This window comes from Volvox carteri, assembly GCF_000143455.1.
Source record: "Volvox carteri f. nagariensis unplaced genomic scaffold VOLCAscaffold_7, whole genome shotgun sequence".
NCBI classification, from domain to species: domain Eukaryota; kingdom Viridiplantae; phylum Chlorophyta; class Chlorophyceae; order Chlamydomonadales; family Volvocaceae; genus Volvox; species Volvox carteri.
In genome coordinates, this window is record NW_003307550.1 from 726,327 (window position 1) to 743,356 (window position 17,030).

The 17,030-nt window shown below is 58.2% G+C and overlaps 3 protein-coding genes across 3 annotated transcripts in view; 1 reads left to right on the forward strand and 2 right to left on the reverse strand.

The window, feature by feature from the left end:
- VOLCADRAFT_116503 (uncharacterized protein) overlaps window positions 1-4,567 on the reverse strand; it is a gene marked incomplete at both ends in the record, with an annotated part of 16,831 nt that extends 12,264 nt beyond the window's left edge. Inside the window, 6 exons of the mRNA XM_002947704.1 lie at window positions 475-527; window positions 922-1,073; window positions 1,851-2,235; window positions 2,646-2,774; window positions 3,269-3,481; window positions 3,824-4,567. Of these exons, the coding sequence (XP_002947750.1) occupies window positions 475-527; window positions 922-1,073; window positions 1,851-2,235; window positions 2,646-2,774; window positions 3,269-3,481; window positions 3,824-4,567 (1,676 nt within the window). The remainder of the gene's footprint in view (window positions 1-474; window positions 528-921; window positions 1,074-1,850; window positions 2,236-2,645; window positions 2,775-3,268; window positions 3,482-3,823) is intronic.
- Window positions 4,568-5,381: 814 nt separating this feature from the next.
- VOLCADRAFT_116506 (uncharacterized protein) lies at window positions 5,382-7,860 on the forward strand (the record flags this gene model as incomplete). Its single annotated transcript, XM_002947570.1, has 7 exons — window positions 5,382-5,571; window positions 5,746-5,812; window positions 5,934-6,030; window positions 6,239-6,348; window positions 6,736-6,882; window positions 7,217-7,367; window positions 7,783-7,860. 7 exons carry the CDS (start codon window positions 5,382-5,384, stop codon window positions 7,858-7,860), a joined length of 840 nt encoding a protein of 279 aa, XP_002947616.1.
- A 1,136-nt stretch (window positions 7,861-8,996) lies between these two features.
- Window positions 8,997-16,867, reverse strand: VOLCADRAFT_116508 (uncharacterized protein; the record flags this gene model as incomplete). Its single annotated transcript, XM_002947705.1, has 8 exons — window positions 8,997-9,134; window positions 11,790-12,284; window positions 12,518-12,751; window positions 13,192-13,285; window positions 13,871-13,971; window positions 14,292-14,471; window positions 15,407-16,150; window positions 16,562-16,867. The coding sequence occupies 8 exons, from the start codon at window positions 16,865-16,867 to the stop codon at window positions 8,997-8,999; spliced, it is 2,292 nt and encodes a 763-aa protein (XP_002947751.1).
- Between the last annotated feature and the right edge of the window lie 163 nt (window positions 16,868-17,030).

Below are 17,030 nucleotides of genomic sequence, written 5' to 3' on the forward strand. Positions count from 1 at the left end.
GTTTATTGATTGATTGATTGAGTGAATGAGTGAGTGAACGAATGAATAAATGGGGTAACAGATAACCGGTGCTGTCCGCATAACCCAAACCTGTCTGTCTGTCTGTCTGTCTGTCTGTCTGTCTGTCTGTCTGTCTGTCTGTCTGCCTGTCTGTCTGTCTGTCTGCCTGTCTGTCTGTCTGCCTGTCTGTCTGCCTGTCTGTCTGTCTGTCTGTCTGTCTGCCTGTCTGTCTGCCTGTATGTGTATGTGTTTATGTTTATGAGCATGTGTGTGGATGTGTAACACAACCGAGGTGTAACACACACACACACGCACACATACGCACACGCATAGGCATACACATATCTGTACAGGGACGCACCTCATGCCGGGCCGTGTGTGCTTGCTTGCCCCTCATTCAATTCAGTTTTTGTTCCGTACATGGACGGGATCTGCCGTACATGTCTTAAGACGTTAAAACCCTAAGCCCCTCACCTACTCAGGTCGTGCAGGGTGATGAAGCCGGCAGCGGGCGAACTCAGGGCGGCCTGCGAGGCCGCGTATGTGTGTGTATTTATGTGCGCGTGTCATAGCGGGCATGTATGCCCTAGTATGTATGTATGTACGTATGAGCATGTACGATTATCGAAACGTCAATACACACGACACAGAGGCAGGTCGGGGATTACGCGTATGCGTGTGTGATTTTTGCGCAGGCGTGCCCCGCGCCTTGAGTCTGTGCCCCTGCGGCCCTGCCTCCCCCCTTCCCCTTCCCTGCACCTTTTCTTATCTACGCGACCTAAACACAAATGCACTGCCCGCATTCCCATCAACCCGTCTTTAAACCGCCACGTGCCGTCCTTCCTCTCCCGCCAAACTCAAACTCCTCCCCCAACTCCCAACTCCCAGCTCCAACTCCCAACTCTCCCTGTGGGCACTCACCCGTACATACACGCTCTGCGCCCCATTGGTACCCGGCAATACCTCCTTCAGCAGCTGTCGTACCTCCCCTGGATCTAGAAATCCATCCCCGTCACTGTCGTACTGACCGAGCAGCTCCCGCAGTGTCAGGCGGCAACTGCGGAGATAGTAGCCTGGGTTGAGGGCCGCGGGTTGGCGGGGTGGGGGGGTGGGGGGGTGGGGTTGGGGGGGGGGATGTGTGCGGAGGGACCCGGAGGGGGCCTGGGGGAGGGAGCTGTGACCCGGAGTCCCCGGACGAGTACGGCACGGGTTTCGGATGAGAACGCGAACGCCATTCGGTCATGGCGGGGTGTGATGAAACAGGGGGTTTACTCAGAGAGGATACACGTGGCGAAATGCAGGTCAGGACGATGTGCATGATAAAGCGGCAAAGCGGTGTCAGATGGAGGACGACCGCTAATAGCATTGCGTGCTTTTCCCAATAAAAATCTTCACATCATATATAATATACATAACATATTTTCCATGTGTTAAAATAAGGAAAATGTCAATCCCCTTCTACCAGCCCGCCCATCCCCGCATATTCCGCCTCACTCTACCCCCCCCCCGGCAGCCGCCGCTACACGTCCCACCATCGTTCACCTCTCCCGTCCCCATAGTTTTTAGGCCACCCGCCTTTCCCTTCCTAACCTTTCTCCCAAGCAAAGATATACGCACACTCACACTCACACTCACACACTCACACGCAGCCACGCACTCACCTAGGTGGTAGAAGAACCGCGGCACAGCCTCCCTAGGGCTTCCCCCTCGCTGCCGCAACCAGCTGGGACCAAGGGGCGTCACCCCAACTGCATGCCCCCTCCCCCTCCCCCGCCCCCGCCCCTGCTGCTGTTGCTGTTGATCCTGCTGTGCATGTTGTTGCTGTCCTCCAAGACCTCCCCCACCCCCACCGCCGCCACCGCTGCCACCGTCTGATCTTTGGCGATCTGTGGAATAAGCCACATCAGCCAGATGCAGTGCATGTAGGACTTGGGGAAAACTTCGCCGGTTGTCGCCTGGGCCCTGCATGAGGTGACTCATCAGAAATCTCGCCTCCCCTGGACCTAACTCCGGTCGCATGATACGCAGGAAGCGCAGCAGCGCAGCGGGCTCCAGGAGGGGTTGTTGTGGGTTGTGCGGGTGGTTGTGCGGGTGGTTGTGATGGGCGTTGGAGTCCAATGGCTCGGGGAGGGCAAGGGAGGTGTCCCCCGCAGCGGCGGCGGCGGTGTCGGCGGCCAGGGTTTTGAATACGTGGTGCGCGTGATGGCGTTGCGAGTGGAGCAGGAAGGAGGTTTCCTGTGTGCGTGTGTGGGTGGGTGGGTGGGGGGGAGGAAGGAAGATGAGGAGGGACTGGAGGTGAGGGGAAAGATGGGTCAATAGGTTGTGAAGAGGGAGGGAAGAGGGGGGAAGTAGGGGGCGAGGGAAGCCAATGGGGGGAGTGTGATGTGGGTTTTACCCAAGCAGGGCACATAGGCAGTGCTGGGGTAGTACTGGGGCAGTGCTGGGCCAGTATTGGAGCAATACTGGGACAGCACTGGGGATTACTCGGTATAGGGATTTCCCCATGATCACTCATCGAGAGATGGTTCGGATGGACAGCGATGGAGCCGCCCTTAACCAACCCACCCTCGGCAAGCGCGCCTTTGGGGGCCCCCCTTTTTCCAACCTCTCCCCCCATCCCCCGAGCTGCTCCCCTCCAGTCGTACCTGCAGCACCCCCACCCACTCACTGCCTGCCCCCTCCCCCCGCTCCTCCAGCACCAGGTCCGCCAACTCGTCCGCGTCCAGCAGATCGGATAGGCTGATGTAGCCGTCGTCATCCCAGTCCATGAGAGCCTGAGGAGGAGGGGGGGGGGGAAAGGGGAGGGGGAGGAGACGAGCGGCGGCCAGGGAGAGGTAGGTGGAGGTAGACAGGGGGGAGCCTGTCTGCGAGAGGAAGAGAGTGTGTCTGTCTGTCTATCTGTCTGTCTGTCTGTCTGTCTGTGTGTATGTATAGGCAAACATAGCCTTACATCAAAGTTAGCTTCATAACACACACGCCAAACCCAGATCAGACCGTACCCCCTCCGAAACTCCTTTTCCCCCTTCCCTCCCTCTCCTCTCCCCCTCCTCCCAAACGGGCCCCGGGTCGCTCGTCCTGCTCAGATACACACCTGCTCACCCCCCACCCGAACTGAAGACCAGCATCCATTTTTCCTCGGGGGAAATCCCCTCTCGGGCTGCTATGGACGTCATCAATCGATCCCATCTTGGACATTTAAAAATGATTCCCCCCGGCCCCCCAATTTCTGGTTTCCTCTCGCATATGATGGCGCCCTCAATCCTCTCACCATTAAGTACGACACATCGGAGGGCACCGCCCCCGGCACCACGTGAGTCATCAGCGCCCGTAGATCCGAAACCGACAACATGCCGTCCAGATCCGTGTCCAGGGCGGCGAACAGCTCGGCCAGGCCGAGTTGGCGGCGGCTTAGGAAGGAGCGCAAAGAGGAGAAGAAGTCGGCCTCGGTGACGGGCGGCACGTACACAACCCCCACGCCCTGCTCCGGGAGGGGTTGGGGGGAGGGGGAAAGAGAGAGATTAGAAGTGTACGGAAGGGGAGGAGGGGAGGGAAGTCGTTAGGCCGCGTGTTTGTCTGCATGTTTGTCTGTATGAAAGTATCATCGCTTAGGTCAAGGCGCACACATCTACATCATTTGCTGCTCCTCATCCCCAAGCGCCCGGAGTCCCCGCCCCCATTACCATCAACGTCCCCCGCCCTCCGTTAGGTTCACGTCGTGATATGTGCGTGCCGTGTGTGCCCTTTTCTCCTGAACCCCCCCTTCCAACGTGGTTCTTTTTCCACCTCTAACCCGTCCGCATTCCGCCCCCCTCTCCCCCCTCACCTGCACCCACTTCCCCACTCGTTCCAGCACCCCTGCCTCAGCGCTGTCCCGATACACCAGCCGACTAGATGTATCCAAGATGTACAGACGGCCCTCCGAAACCACCTCCCGAAGCAGCGGTGAAGCTGATGGCGGTTGTAGCTGTAACGCTGCTGCTGCTGCTGCTGCCGGCGGCGGCGGCAGCGGTGGCGGCGGCAGTGGCGGTAGCCGGGACCCGTCAGTGGTGCCACTGGCGTCGGCTGCCGCCGCCGCTGCAGCCAGATCCCCCACGAGCAATGGGTTTGGCGGCGGCAGTAGCGGCTGTAGCGGCTGTAGCGGTTGGAGGGGTTGCATGGCTGGCATGGAGCGGGGCTGTGCAGCAGAGATGAGCTGTAGAGGTTGTTTGGGAGGAAAGCCGAGTTGCTGCTGCTGCTGCTGCTGTTGCTGCTGCTGCTGTTGCGGCGGCGGGGGCGGGGGCGGCGATAGCAGGCCACGCGGATGGGCCGATTGGTTGAGCGGTTGTAGTGGCAGTTGGACGGTTGGCGGAGGCTGGGGCTGGAGTGGTTGGAGTGGTTGGGGTGCGGGTTGAACGTAGACGGGATGCAGCTGTTGATATTGGGGCTGAGGGGTCCCCAGGGAAGGCTGATGTGGAGATGGCTGGTACGGCGACGCCGCCGCCTCCACCGCTGCTGCCGGAGGCGGGACCTGCTGATAGGATCTAAGAAGTGCCCCGCGGGAGGGGGTTGATCGTGTTACGGCGGGCATTATCTCCGGCCCGCCCACGTAGGTCGCGGTTGAGGCTGAGGAAGTTTGTTGTTGGCCGGAGTAATTAGGATAAAGTGTTGTAGTTGGGGAGCTTGTAGTCGGGGAAGGAAATGCGGACGAGGTTGTGGCACCGGTGCCGATGCCAGGGCGCGATGTGCCTGAGCCAGCCCCCGGCGGGCGGATGGCCATCGGCTCCAGAAATGCCACAGTAGGCTGATGGGTTTGGGACGATTTCATCTGTAATATTTGGGATGCTGGAGTTTGCGACCAGGGCTGGTAGCCAGCGCCTGTAGGCTCGGGATGTTGGGCCGGCAGCGTTGGCCCACGGGGCGCTTGCCATGCAGGCTCATAGGACCTCATAGACGTCATATTATAATAAAATATTTACATGGTATGCTATTCGCTCCTTATCCGTTTCAACGCTGATGGTAAGCGGGGCTGTTGAACCGCATCGTCGAACCTACATCACACATACACAGCTTACAAGCGGCCTTTTGATACTAAAGTTATTTGAGTCTCAGATGGTGCAGCTCTGTGTTTTGCCCACATGTTGTTCCCTGTGGACGCTGTGCTCGACGGTTGCATCTTGGAGTCAACGGAAAGTCAACGCCGAGCTGGAAAACATGACCGTCATTTGGGACAATCGAGATCTGGTATCGCCATATTGCAACTACAGCAGCAATCCCAATCTTTAACTGTGTATATTTGCGATTACTGGATCGAGACTCTTAGTTTGCTGCGAAACCCTTGCCATAGTACCTTATTATAAGCTATTATATATTAATCGTATACTGGGTGAATGCATTTGTGAAAAATGGAGTCGGTTGTTGAGGCGGCCGCCAGTCCAAGTTATGGAGACTGCGATGCACCAGGCGCACCAGACAGGCTTATGCGGAAAGCCGAGACCGTCCTATGCTCAAGGACAGATCGCATCCTATTGGTCCTGGAGCGCTGCACGGACAACCAAAATTACCTCGCCTGCCTGCGGACTGCGGAAATCCTAGGTAAGCGGGCACCGTCCGCAACAAGAGACTTGTGCAGAGCAGCAGGGCTGAAATCGGAATGTTATTTTTACCCACCTCTCGCGCAATCCTCCCCGCCTGCGGCTAATCCTTCCTCTACATCCCTACCCCCTTACCTCACCCCACCCTTATCTTCCTTCCCCTTACCTCCCACAGGTGTCCAGAATGTCTGGATAGTTCTATCTCCCCGCGGCATGAAGAACGAGGCCCTGATTGCGGCAGAGTCCGCCACCGCCGCTGATGACGGGGGTGGTGGCGGGGGCGGCAACCGGGAGGACAAGGGCTTCGTTGACAAGGGCGAGCTGAGTCGCAAGCGGGGCCGCATCGCCCGGTGCTCCTCCCAGTGGCTGGACATCCGGACATTTGCCACCACCGCCGAGTGCGTGTCGGCGCTGTTGGCGGATGGCCGGGAAATCTGGGCCACGGACCTGGCGCAGGCGAGTGAGTGAATTCGAGTGAGTGAACGCATGACTGGCTTAGGGTGAATGAGTGACTGGTTGGTCCTTGATGTAGAACATACAACATATCTGCCAGTCCAAAGACGTGAGGCTTTGTTGTTTCTTAATTTCTTGATTTCACCCTTCTTCTTCTTCCTATTTAGTGGATGAACTAAAGGGGAACCCCTGCATGGGCCCTGGGTGGGTTACAGGACGCTATCTTACTGCACGGCACGGCGCTGTCTCTGCCCGCTCGTTTGGCGGTGGTGATGGGTCGTGAGGCGGACGGAGTTAGTCGGGAGATGCTGGCTGCGGCGCACAGGTGGGCAGCGAAGGGGTTGGAGCATGGGGGGGGGGAAGGGGGGAGGACGTGGGAGTTGAACCCGGAGGTTGGAGCATGGGGGGGAAAAAGGTACGCAAATAGCATGAACCCCCGGTATGACACGTCGCCAGGCGCCATGGACATTTGCGCCGAATTTGCTCTACAACCCCTCCACCCCACTCTACACCGCATCCACACCGTCTCCTCCGCAACCTGTCCTGCTTGCGCTGCATCTGCTGCCCGGCATCCCTCTCCCCCCTCCCCATATCCTTCTTGTCTGGGTAGGCGAGTTTCATACTCCTTGCGAATTCCCTGTTTGTTGTAAGTTTGTATGCTCTTTCTGTCCTGCTGTGCCTTCCCCCCTCCTGCCCATATACACGCGTGCAGGCGTGTGTGTTTGCCCATGTACGGCTTCAACGACTCCTTCAACCTGTCCGTGGCCACCTCCATGGTGTTGCACCACCTGTTCCTGTGCTGCCCGGAGGCCCGGGGGGACCTCACCGAGGGGAGGAAGAGGGCGCTGAGGACGGAGTGGTGAGATAGTCTGTGCGTGCGTATGTATGTGCCTATGTGTGTGCGTGTGTGTGGATGGAGGGGCCCGGGGGGGGGAGCCTAGAGGGTTTTGGGGCCTCGGGGTGGGCAGGGAATCACAGGAATCAACAGCAGAAGACCCTTCCTTCCCCCAGAACCCCTTGGGTAGTATTACTAGTGCTGTTGTCTTGCTTTGCTTCCCCCGTCGTTCTGTGTGTGTATGTGTGACTGTGTCTCGCAGTGGTATATATACTTATTGCTTCCTTACGGCTGCTACACCCCCCACCACCACCACCAACACCAACACCAACACCACCGCAACCCGTGCACACGGCAGGTACGGTCGTCTAGCTCGCTCTGACGCCCAGCGGTCCGAGTTCCTGTCCCGGGTGGACAGCCCCCCCCCGCCCTTCAGCGATGTGAGGAGACCGGACGCACACCGCGCGTCCTGGGTGCCCCCCAAGATCGCGAGGAAGGAACTGGAACAGGTGGAAGGGGGGGAGTGGGGAGGGCCGGGGGGGGGGCTGAAGGACTGACTATCGGAAGGGGTGGGGCTCTGTGGGATGGGGCCAGGGGGGGGGAACTACGAGGGATATGGGATGCGGGTTGTATAGCCGCTTGCAGGGTGAAAGGAGAAGTGGGCGAGAGGGTGCAGGGAGGGGAGAAGAGGGAGAACGCTCGTGTGGCCCCACTACAGTGTTATGGAGGTTATGGGAGGTTGTGGAGTTACGGAGCTGTAGAGGGGGAGAATGAACGGTTGTATTGTTGCACTACCTCTTGTCGATGGTTCAGTTCATATACAGACACGCGCACACACACACACACACACGCGTGTTTATACCCCTCTCACTCAGTGGCACCCACCACAGCACTTATCCCGCCGTCACCGCTGCCGCTATGCAGGCGGCCAGCTTGGCGGCGCAGCGTCAGGTGCTGCGGGAAGGGGCGGCCTCGGAGGGGGAACAGCTGGAGGAGCAGTAGTAGCAGCGGTATGGCATCATGCGGCGCGGTGGCAGCTTCCCCGGCCCACTGCAACCGCGAGATTCGTTCATCCGCTGCTATTGGCTTGGCTGGGAAGCGGCGTGGGTTATCTATCTATCTGGCTAGGCTGGGATGGCGTTTCTGAGGGCGGCAATCGGGACATTACAGCAGCCCCTGCAGCTGCCTGAAGGACACAGATGCAAAGGGGCCCGGCGTGGCATTTGGCAAGATCCTCCTAAAGATCCGGACCCTCAGACAGCTCTCAGGTTTCGCGATCACCCGACTGTTCACTTATCCAAAGGTCGCAAAGGCCTAAAATTGTATCCTTTGTGACCTTAATGTCTTTTGCTCGCAAGAGTTGCAAGAGTTGTATTCATAGGAGAGGGCTACAGTGGTATAGGGAAGGGTCACGGCATCTGACGGTTAACTCAACTAGGTATCGTACTTGTCGTTAAAAAAATCATGAACTCTGTCACCGGTAAGTAGACAGCCTTAGCACATCGTTGTGGCTGTTACAAGATTAGGAGATAAGACTCAGAAACTAAAAAAATAAAGCAAGAGCCTAGAGATTCCGTGCAATCTGCCGCACGGCATGGCACCGTAAAACCAGTTCGTTCAGAGGGCTGACCGCCATAAAGTTAGTTCTACAACACTGGCCCTCGGATTGCCATTACAACGTGTCCCTCGAGGTTCCCATTTGCGAAGTAGTCATGAGAGAGTAGACCTGGTACCTCCCTGCCCCATCTTGCGTCGAAGCTACATATACATCGACCGCACGTCTATACACGTTGATGTACAACTGTGTCCACACACCCTTCACTTACGTACGACGAAACAACTGTTGACGCCTGTTTATGTACCTGCCTATACAAGGACAGAACATGTCCAGCTGGCGCAAGCACGTCTTCTATTTCCGTACAAAAAAACGCGCATAGCAGGTGTAGCTGTATAATATATTAGCCTTGCTTTCTAGACACAACATCCATTTTTATTATTATTTGCTAGCGACTCATACTTCGTGCATGGGAGCCGGGCAGCAGCGATACACTACTGTGACTACACTGTGGGATTAGAATCGGCGCTAAGCGATTTGCTGCCCAACACAGCAGACTCGATTCCCGTTCCTCACGTCCCATTCAGGGGATCTCCACCGTAGCTCCGCTGGCTATGCTGTCGCAGAGCTCGCCGAGGAACTTCTCCATGAGGGCCTTGAAATCATCGACGCTGCAAGGCCCAGCCCCCGTAAGCATGTACTTGCAGTAGCCACGAGCACTCTGCGCGCGCGCGCCAGCAGCAGCAGGAATACATTATTGACAGCAGCAGTAGCAGCAGCAGCAGGGTGCCAAAACGTGGACGGCAGAAACGCTCAACAGCTTACATTTGTCACGTCACGTATCCAGTTTATTATTAGCGCGATGGAGATGGTCATCAACCGTTCAACTCTGACGATTCAACTCAAACATTGATTTAACTTGCCTTCGCAAGCAAGGGAAAAACTTCCGGAACAATCTGAACTAAAGTCATATCAACAGTCATCCGTAAGTATATCTGTATATCTACACACCCACCAGCCCCTTCCATAGCAAAGCGCTTCTCCGCTACCCTGCTACACGCCAGGACGGACTCGCCCCTACAGATATCGCTAAGAAGAAACTATATCACATAGAGAAGCCCTGCTGTCCACACAGGCCCACCACCCAGTGGTTGGACGCGGTCCCTCCAACCCCGCAAGCCAATACTCGCCTCCGCATAGGCCCGCCCGCCGCTGACGCACTGCTGCTTGGTGGCCGTAAAGCAGTTAACGAACCGCGTCGGGGGGGTCATGTTCGCACCCGACTGCCCGCCAAGGGTCGGTCTGGGGCAGTTGCCATTGGCCCGGGCACATGCGCTCTCCCCCGCTGAGGCAGCTGCGTCGTCCGACCAGGCCAGGCACTGGGACGACGTACCGTCCTGCAGGAGGAGGCGCCTGCTACACGCGCTCGTAGCAATTATCCCCCAAGTCCGCCGCAATCATGCCAATCCACGCACACCCACGGAAACGGGCGTGAACACATCTTCACATGTGAGGTACAGGGAACGGTTATCATCTCAGTGGGCTGAGCGGGAGGTGCCCCGGGGTTCTCGTCTTTGAATGTGCAGATAGCAACTTGGCTGATAGGCAGACCGCCTGTGGCCATTACCAGTTCCCATTCATGCCACTCCTTCGCAAACCGACCCCCATCCACAAATAAATACCCCTTTCTTATAGTCTAATTACCTGGAAGGATCAGCGTTAGTAACACTGCTGCTTTCCAGAACCGATCCGAAAGCCGAAGTGGCCAGCAGCAGCAGCAGCAGCGGGAGACAGAACATGAAAAGTGCCGCGGCAGGATGTAAAACGCGCGGTACTACGCGGCGGCCAGCAGCAGCAACAGTGCGGCGGCGGCGGGGAGTTGATGAGGTCCGAAGAGTACTTGATGAGGGGTGCAGCATGGCTCGCATCTCCGGTCGACAACGTACACAGGTAATGACGTGTTTCGCGCTTCTGTCTGTTTGCGATTTTCCAACGCATGCAGCTTCACCACCGTAAGGAAACTGCGGAGCCGGCAGCTTTTGTTTCCAAACGGCGGTGTACGTCGTCGTGGTCGTTGGATTGGAGGTGGATGGCTCAGCAAGTACGCTGACGGCTGTGCATGCACCACATCTACACCAACGACCGAGGTTGACTTAGACGAACTAAGGCGCACTTTTCAACGGGAAACCGAGGCAGCAGCAGGTGCTCACCTTCGCAGCGAGCCGTTCGTTCAACTACATCGGGCTTCAACATTGGACAAAGACGACTGGGAATCGACTCTTTTCCGCCGGCCATTGAAGCGGCTCTTTCACCACTTAATCGCACAACCGAAAATCAGTTTTCATTACATGTTGCTTACCTAATTGATTGCCCTAGAGCGTTATGCATGGAGCGTGCCTCCACCCGTACGGCAGAAGTGTACGGCAGAAGGTTCCGGTGTCCCATCGCTCGCCCAATGCTGCACGTCCGGGCCATAATTTCCGTGGTGCGTACTGGACTAAGTGCTTTCAGATTGACAATGGACAAGTCCTTAGCCACTGAGTCGTGATTTCTTGTACGATGTGCGTCAGGCCGTGGCTACATGCACGCCTGCCCTACCCTGCCCTACCCTAACCCGTGCTTGCACGTTAAACCTGCCAGAGCCTACCAACCAGAGGACGACCCCCGCGGCCCCCCCCCGCCCCGCCAATCAGCAAGCTGCAGCCGCAAGTACATACATACAGGCAAACCGTTGATTCACAGCCACCACTACTACCACCGTTACCACCACCACAACTCCTCAATCCCTGGTGCTCATTTTAGATAAGAGACAGGGGGAGACACAGAGAGAGAAGTCGGTCCTCGTCCGCCAGAAGATCACGGTCACGGTCTCCTAACAACCTACTCCGAGAGCCCACACCTCGCCCCTCCCCTTCCCCCTTCTCGCCCCTAGCACCCTCAGTCATGACCCTCCCTCCCTCCCCCCCCAACAGCTTTGAACGTCGGGGGGCAGTTGTTCCTGGGACTCGTGCATGCCCCGTGCCCCCCGACGCCTTTCCCCCTCCACCCCATACACATGTACACTCCTGCCGTTAGCTGGCCGACTTATCTGACAGCGTAGTTCACTGACCGACTCTTCCTGATTCTAATGAGCCGGTTCCTCCCTCCTAGCACTCCGAAATAACCGCGACAACTACTTCACCTGAACGAATATAACCGACGCCAAACCACTCCCACCCGATCAACTCACCATCACCATCATCACCATCATCATCGTCAGCACCACCACTACCACCAAAAGCACAAGCACATACAGCAGCAGCTGCAGCAGCAGCAGCTACGAGGCCTCCTGGCCCCCAGCCCGCCCCCCCTCTGGCAGCTAAGGCAGCTCCTCCACCTCCTCCTCCTCCTCCTCCTCCTCCAGTCGCCCCGAAGTGCCCAGCGCGTCGAAAAACTCTTGTACCAGGGCCCGATACGCAAACACCACCCGCAGCTGCGCTTCCGGGCCCGCAGCCTCCCACCGCTCCCTTAGCGCCAACAGCAGTTGACGGGAAGGCAGCCGACCCTTCATACCCTTAGAGAATGCACCGCCGGCGGCGGCGGTGGCCTTTTTTAAGCTGCGGCGGCGCCGCGACGCAGCGGCAGCTGTCGCCGCCGGCGCAGCCGTTATTGCTGGTGTTGCGGCTGCTGCAGAAACAGAAGAAGAGGAAGGGGAGGAGGAGGCTGAGGAAGATGTAGAGGGCTCGCCGTCGTCGTTCTCGCCAGGCGGGGGCGGCGGCGCGTCCTTTGCCCTCCTCGGCAGCCGCTCGAACAGCTGGTTGGCGCCCAGCACCACGAAGGCGATATCCACGGACGTCAGGGCATGCACCTCGCGATGCAGCTTCTCCCATATCTGCATATCACATCAAAAACACACACATCGCGGCTCAGATTGTTTAAACACACGGGAAGAGATGCAGCTTTACAATCCACCCACCCATCCATCCATCCATCCATCCATCCATCCATCCATCCATCCATAAGTCTTCTTCTCACACACACGCAAACAGGAAAAACGCAACCATCAAACTCAGCCGCCGCGAGGCCGCCATTCTGCAAGAGAAAACCCTAAAACCCCATCATCACCTGCGGCATCCAGGCAGGCGGCGGAAGGCGCATGTGGGCCCACGCAAAGACGAAGCGCGCCAGCGCCTCCGGGCTGCAGGTCGGTAGCAGCCGCTTGAAGGCCGCCAGCGCGGCGGTTTTCCAGGTGTGCCAGGGCTGCACCTGCAGCTGCACCAGCGACACCAGGATGGTGGACAGGGCCTGGCCGTCGCATCCGGGCAGCACCCGCAGCGCCAGGGCCAGAAGCTTCGAGGCCTGTGTGTTGTGCCGGCGGGAGGGAACGGGAGCGGCAACGGGAACGGGAAACAAGGGGAAATAGTAAATGGCACACATGAGAACGGACGTGAACGCGAGGCAACTCGTCCTCCGACAAGTTCCCCCCCTGGCCCCACAGCTACAAACCCAAAGCTGAGTAGCTCGCAGGTTCGCAACCATTCCCATACCTTTCCTCCTTCCTTCAATTACTCCTTCCCTCCTACGGCTCCCCCCCGAAAACTCCAACCGTTGTGTGTATGTATGTATGTGTGTGTTAACAAGTGTGTGTGTAAGGAAGGCGGGGGAAATCCTACCTCGGGTTAGTTTCACCAGCGCCGTACGGCATTGTACGTCACCCCATTCCCATCCCAATCAGCTTCCCAGTTCATTGCTTCCTCTTTCACATCTATATTATTTCTATTATCACCTCTCTCCCGCACCTGGTACTCGGAGGGCTTGAAACCCAGCCGCGGCAGCGACAAGAACACGTCCTGGCACTGCTGTCCACTGAGGCGATCACCGTACTGTACGGCCCTGCTCAACGGCACACGAAAAGGTCACGCACAACGATGAAGTTACGCGCAAAGCTACCGACAGTCAGGCGATCACGACGACATCTCTTCATCCCTCCCCCCGATGCAAGAGGCCACAATCCAAGATGGCAGGCAGATGTGGTGAAAGAAGATACAGCAGGAACATCAAGACAGCTACGGGACAGGACAGGAAGGTCTATCTAGGGGCCAGTGGAATGCCACGGTGGGCCGCAGCAGCAACGGAGCCGGTAAGTAAGCGGCAAGAGAAGGGAAGAAAAAGCGCGCTCCATCAGCGCCAAACAAGGGCACACACGTCTCCAGGTGGGGGCATGACGAGGGACGTTAAATACCCGCCTCCCCCCCCCAACTACTCCCGAAGGGGGGACACCCGAGCCAACCCACTGCTGCTAGTGATGGCGCTGCACCCGGGCGACTCTGCTCTCTCTCTCCATGCGGCAGAGATGTGGCAGGCAGGCTACCCCCCCCCACACACACACACCCGTCGGCTCCGAGACCTGACCGAACAATCTTTTCATGGTATGTAGACGTCATAGCCGCGGGTCACTCGCCCCCCCAGCTGCCTCACCTGAACACGGCCTTGCTGACCAGCTGCGACGGCACCGGCGGCATGGAGTTCGGGCACTCCGTGGTCAGGTGGCTCAGCGCCCACAGCGTGTTGGTGACGCCCTGGAACACACAAGAACATACATACTTACGAACATCTCACATACACACATATTGGACCCAGGCGAAAGAGGACAACATGCGAAGAAGGGAAAGAGGAAAGAAGAAAAAGGATGTACTCCCTCTTTCCCCACACAACTCCAACACACACACACAAACACACCCCTACCCCACTATATCCGCTCTTCGTCCCGCAGGCAACCCAACCCAACCCTGTGGACCCCCCCCTACTTCTGAAACACGAACACGAAACTTCCCCCCCCCCTAGACACAACACAACACAACACTTTAGATGAGCCCGTGAAAAAACGCAAAAATGTTACCTGCACATCGGGGTTTTCCTTCTGCTCGGCCAGCACCAGCCGCTGCACCGCCTCCCACACCGGCGGCCAGAAGTCCTTGATGGCGGGGGTGAAGCGCAGCAGCGCCAGGCCCAGCAACACGTTGGAGATCTGCTGGGGACGGTCCGCGCGAGGGAGCTCCTTCAACACCGCGATAGACAGCTGCTCGGAGGCGGGGGGACAGGGGGGGGACAGCGGGGGGTGGAAGGGGCGGAAGGGGTTAGGGGGGAAAGAAGAGAACCACAGATCCGAGCGATGCTGACACCAGAGATAGACGGATACTCCTCACAGGAATATGGGACGGGGATGGGGACGGGGATGGGGATGGGGACGGGACAGAACTGCTTCTTCGGATGCTCGAATGTTTCACAACGTCGCCACCATAGCCAACCACGCACGAATTGAATTTGAAAACCACTGACACTCCCAGTCCGCTCGCCAACTTCGCCAACTTCGCTGACAAAGTCCTAAATGCCCCATTCAATCGCTCGTAATGGCAACGTGTCCATCATGAGATGACATGACGACATCTCAAGGGACGAGATTAGCGTTCGCGGCCTTTGGGCCAATAACGTTTTTTTCTGCCATCGGCGGCGCTCAATGGCACTCGCTCCTGAGATTTTGCATGCGCAACGCTATACCCCCCCATACCCATACTCTCTCCCTTCTCCCCCCCCCCCCGCGTACAAGACCAGTACCAGCGCCCTTCCGTGACCGCCATGTCCACCGAGTGTGTGTGCGGGATATTGGGGTGGATCCGGATCCGGATCTGGATCCGAATCCGGATCAACGATCAACGTACGTAGCCGCAACTGGATCCTGCTCAGCCTTCCACTTCGCCACCTACCACCAGCACCTCATCCAGGAGGTAGGATCTGCCAGATTACAACGGCGGCGTTGGCTCTACTCCTAGTCGGCTTGCATTTTTCTTGGAGGGCCGCATTTCACTGTCGTAGCCGGGAATCGATCCTGGGATACCCGATGTCGCTCCATGAAAAGCAAATCGTCCGCACTGCGTCATGATCCATGCACGTTCACTTGCACGCCACGCCACCCACCCACCGGCCGCCCGCCGGCTCTCCTACACCGCAGCGCACCTGCGTCATGAACAAGCCACGAGGCTGGTAGCCCAGGCGGCCCAGCGCCCACACCACGTTAGAAATGTCCTGCATGTTGAACAGCGAGAGCTTCCTGCCGGCCGCCATCGCCCAGGCATCCAGAAGCGCCTCCGAAACCACGGTGGAAGATAGCCGCCTCTCTGCCTCCGCCGCCGCAGCGGCGGCAGCCGCTGCCGCCGCGAGTGCCTTTTTGCCGCCCCGGATGCGCAATGTCCGCGGCCGCCGCGAACCGGACTCGGGCGGGAACCCCGAAACCGATGCCCCCGCCTCCACCCCGCCCATCTCCTCCTCCTCCTCCTTCGCCGCGCCAACCCCGCCTAAACGTTGCTGCTGCTGCTGTCCCTTTGCGCTCGCCTCACCCTCCGCCGCCGCTGCTGTCGCCTGCCCTGCTTCAACACCACCACCACCACTACTACTGCTGCTGGTACTGCTACTCAAGCTGGACGGACCACTGCCTTCCGCTACCACCGCCTCGGTCTTCAACTTGGCAGCCGCCCAGACCACATTAGCAAGGCCACGCGGCGCCATGTCCATCAACTGCTCCGCCGTCGTAACTGCTTCTAGCGAGCCCACGAACGCCGCAAGTGCCGCCGGGTCAGGGCGCGATACCGCCGCCGCCGTACCCGGCCCCGTAGAGTCTGAGGAGCCCCGGGTCCCCCGTGGTGCGGCTGGGCTTGTACTTGTAGCGGGGGCTGAGACTAACTTGGCTAGACGCGTCCACAGCTGCAGTGCACATACACCGCCGGAAAGGGTCATGTGGATTTTAGGATTTGAATATATTAAATAGTTTAGTGCCGTCGTGCTGAGCTCCACACGGTTACACACGGCATGAACATAAGGCCTTCTTCGCATCGGCACGGATACACGGATGGGAAAGACACGTTATTGATGATGGGGATAAACCCCAACCCCAGGGCTTGGGAACCCCCGTTGACCTGTTAAAGCGGCCTTGCGGACTTGCCGTACTAGTCCGTACCCCGCTCATAAGGGTTATACATATGTAGGGACACACACGCATATGTATTGATCCGCCAGCCAGGAGCATTCCAGCATCATCTGCTACCACTGCTATGAAAACCAAACATCATTATGTGGTTCAGCGATGGAGGGATTCGCGCGACAAGGGACCCCCACCGTTGCTATGTGGATCGCATTGATGTCGTGTCTGCGACCCAGTTCGAAGAGTTGTTCCAGCTCCGCAAACGATGAGGCGTTCGACAGGTATGTGGTGTATTCCCGGGGCTGGAATTCCCGGGAGCTGCGGAAAGCATTGGCCCTGGCGCCCGATTGCCTCCCATCGGTGTCCGAGGAGCCGTTGAACCGCCTGCGTTGTACTGCAAAAGCGGGTACAGCGCCCGCGCTAGTGGTGGCGAGGCCGCTGCTAGCAGCACGTTCGAGCTTAGCTGCATGCTCGCTGGACAGGGACTCGACGTCGGCCATGCATGGAAGAGGGACGGACGCGACGGCGCCTAGCGCCGAATCAGGTGAATTGCTTGACGAAGCTCGTCCTGATGTTGAAGGCTGCTCCGCGGAATGCGAAGGAATCCCTGGTGAGCGCACCAGAGGCGCTGCGACGCTGGCAACATACACTGCATTGCCACCC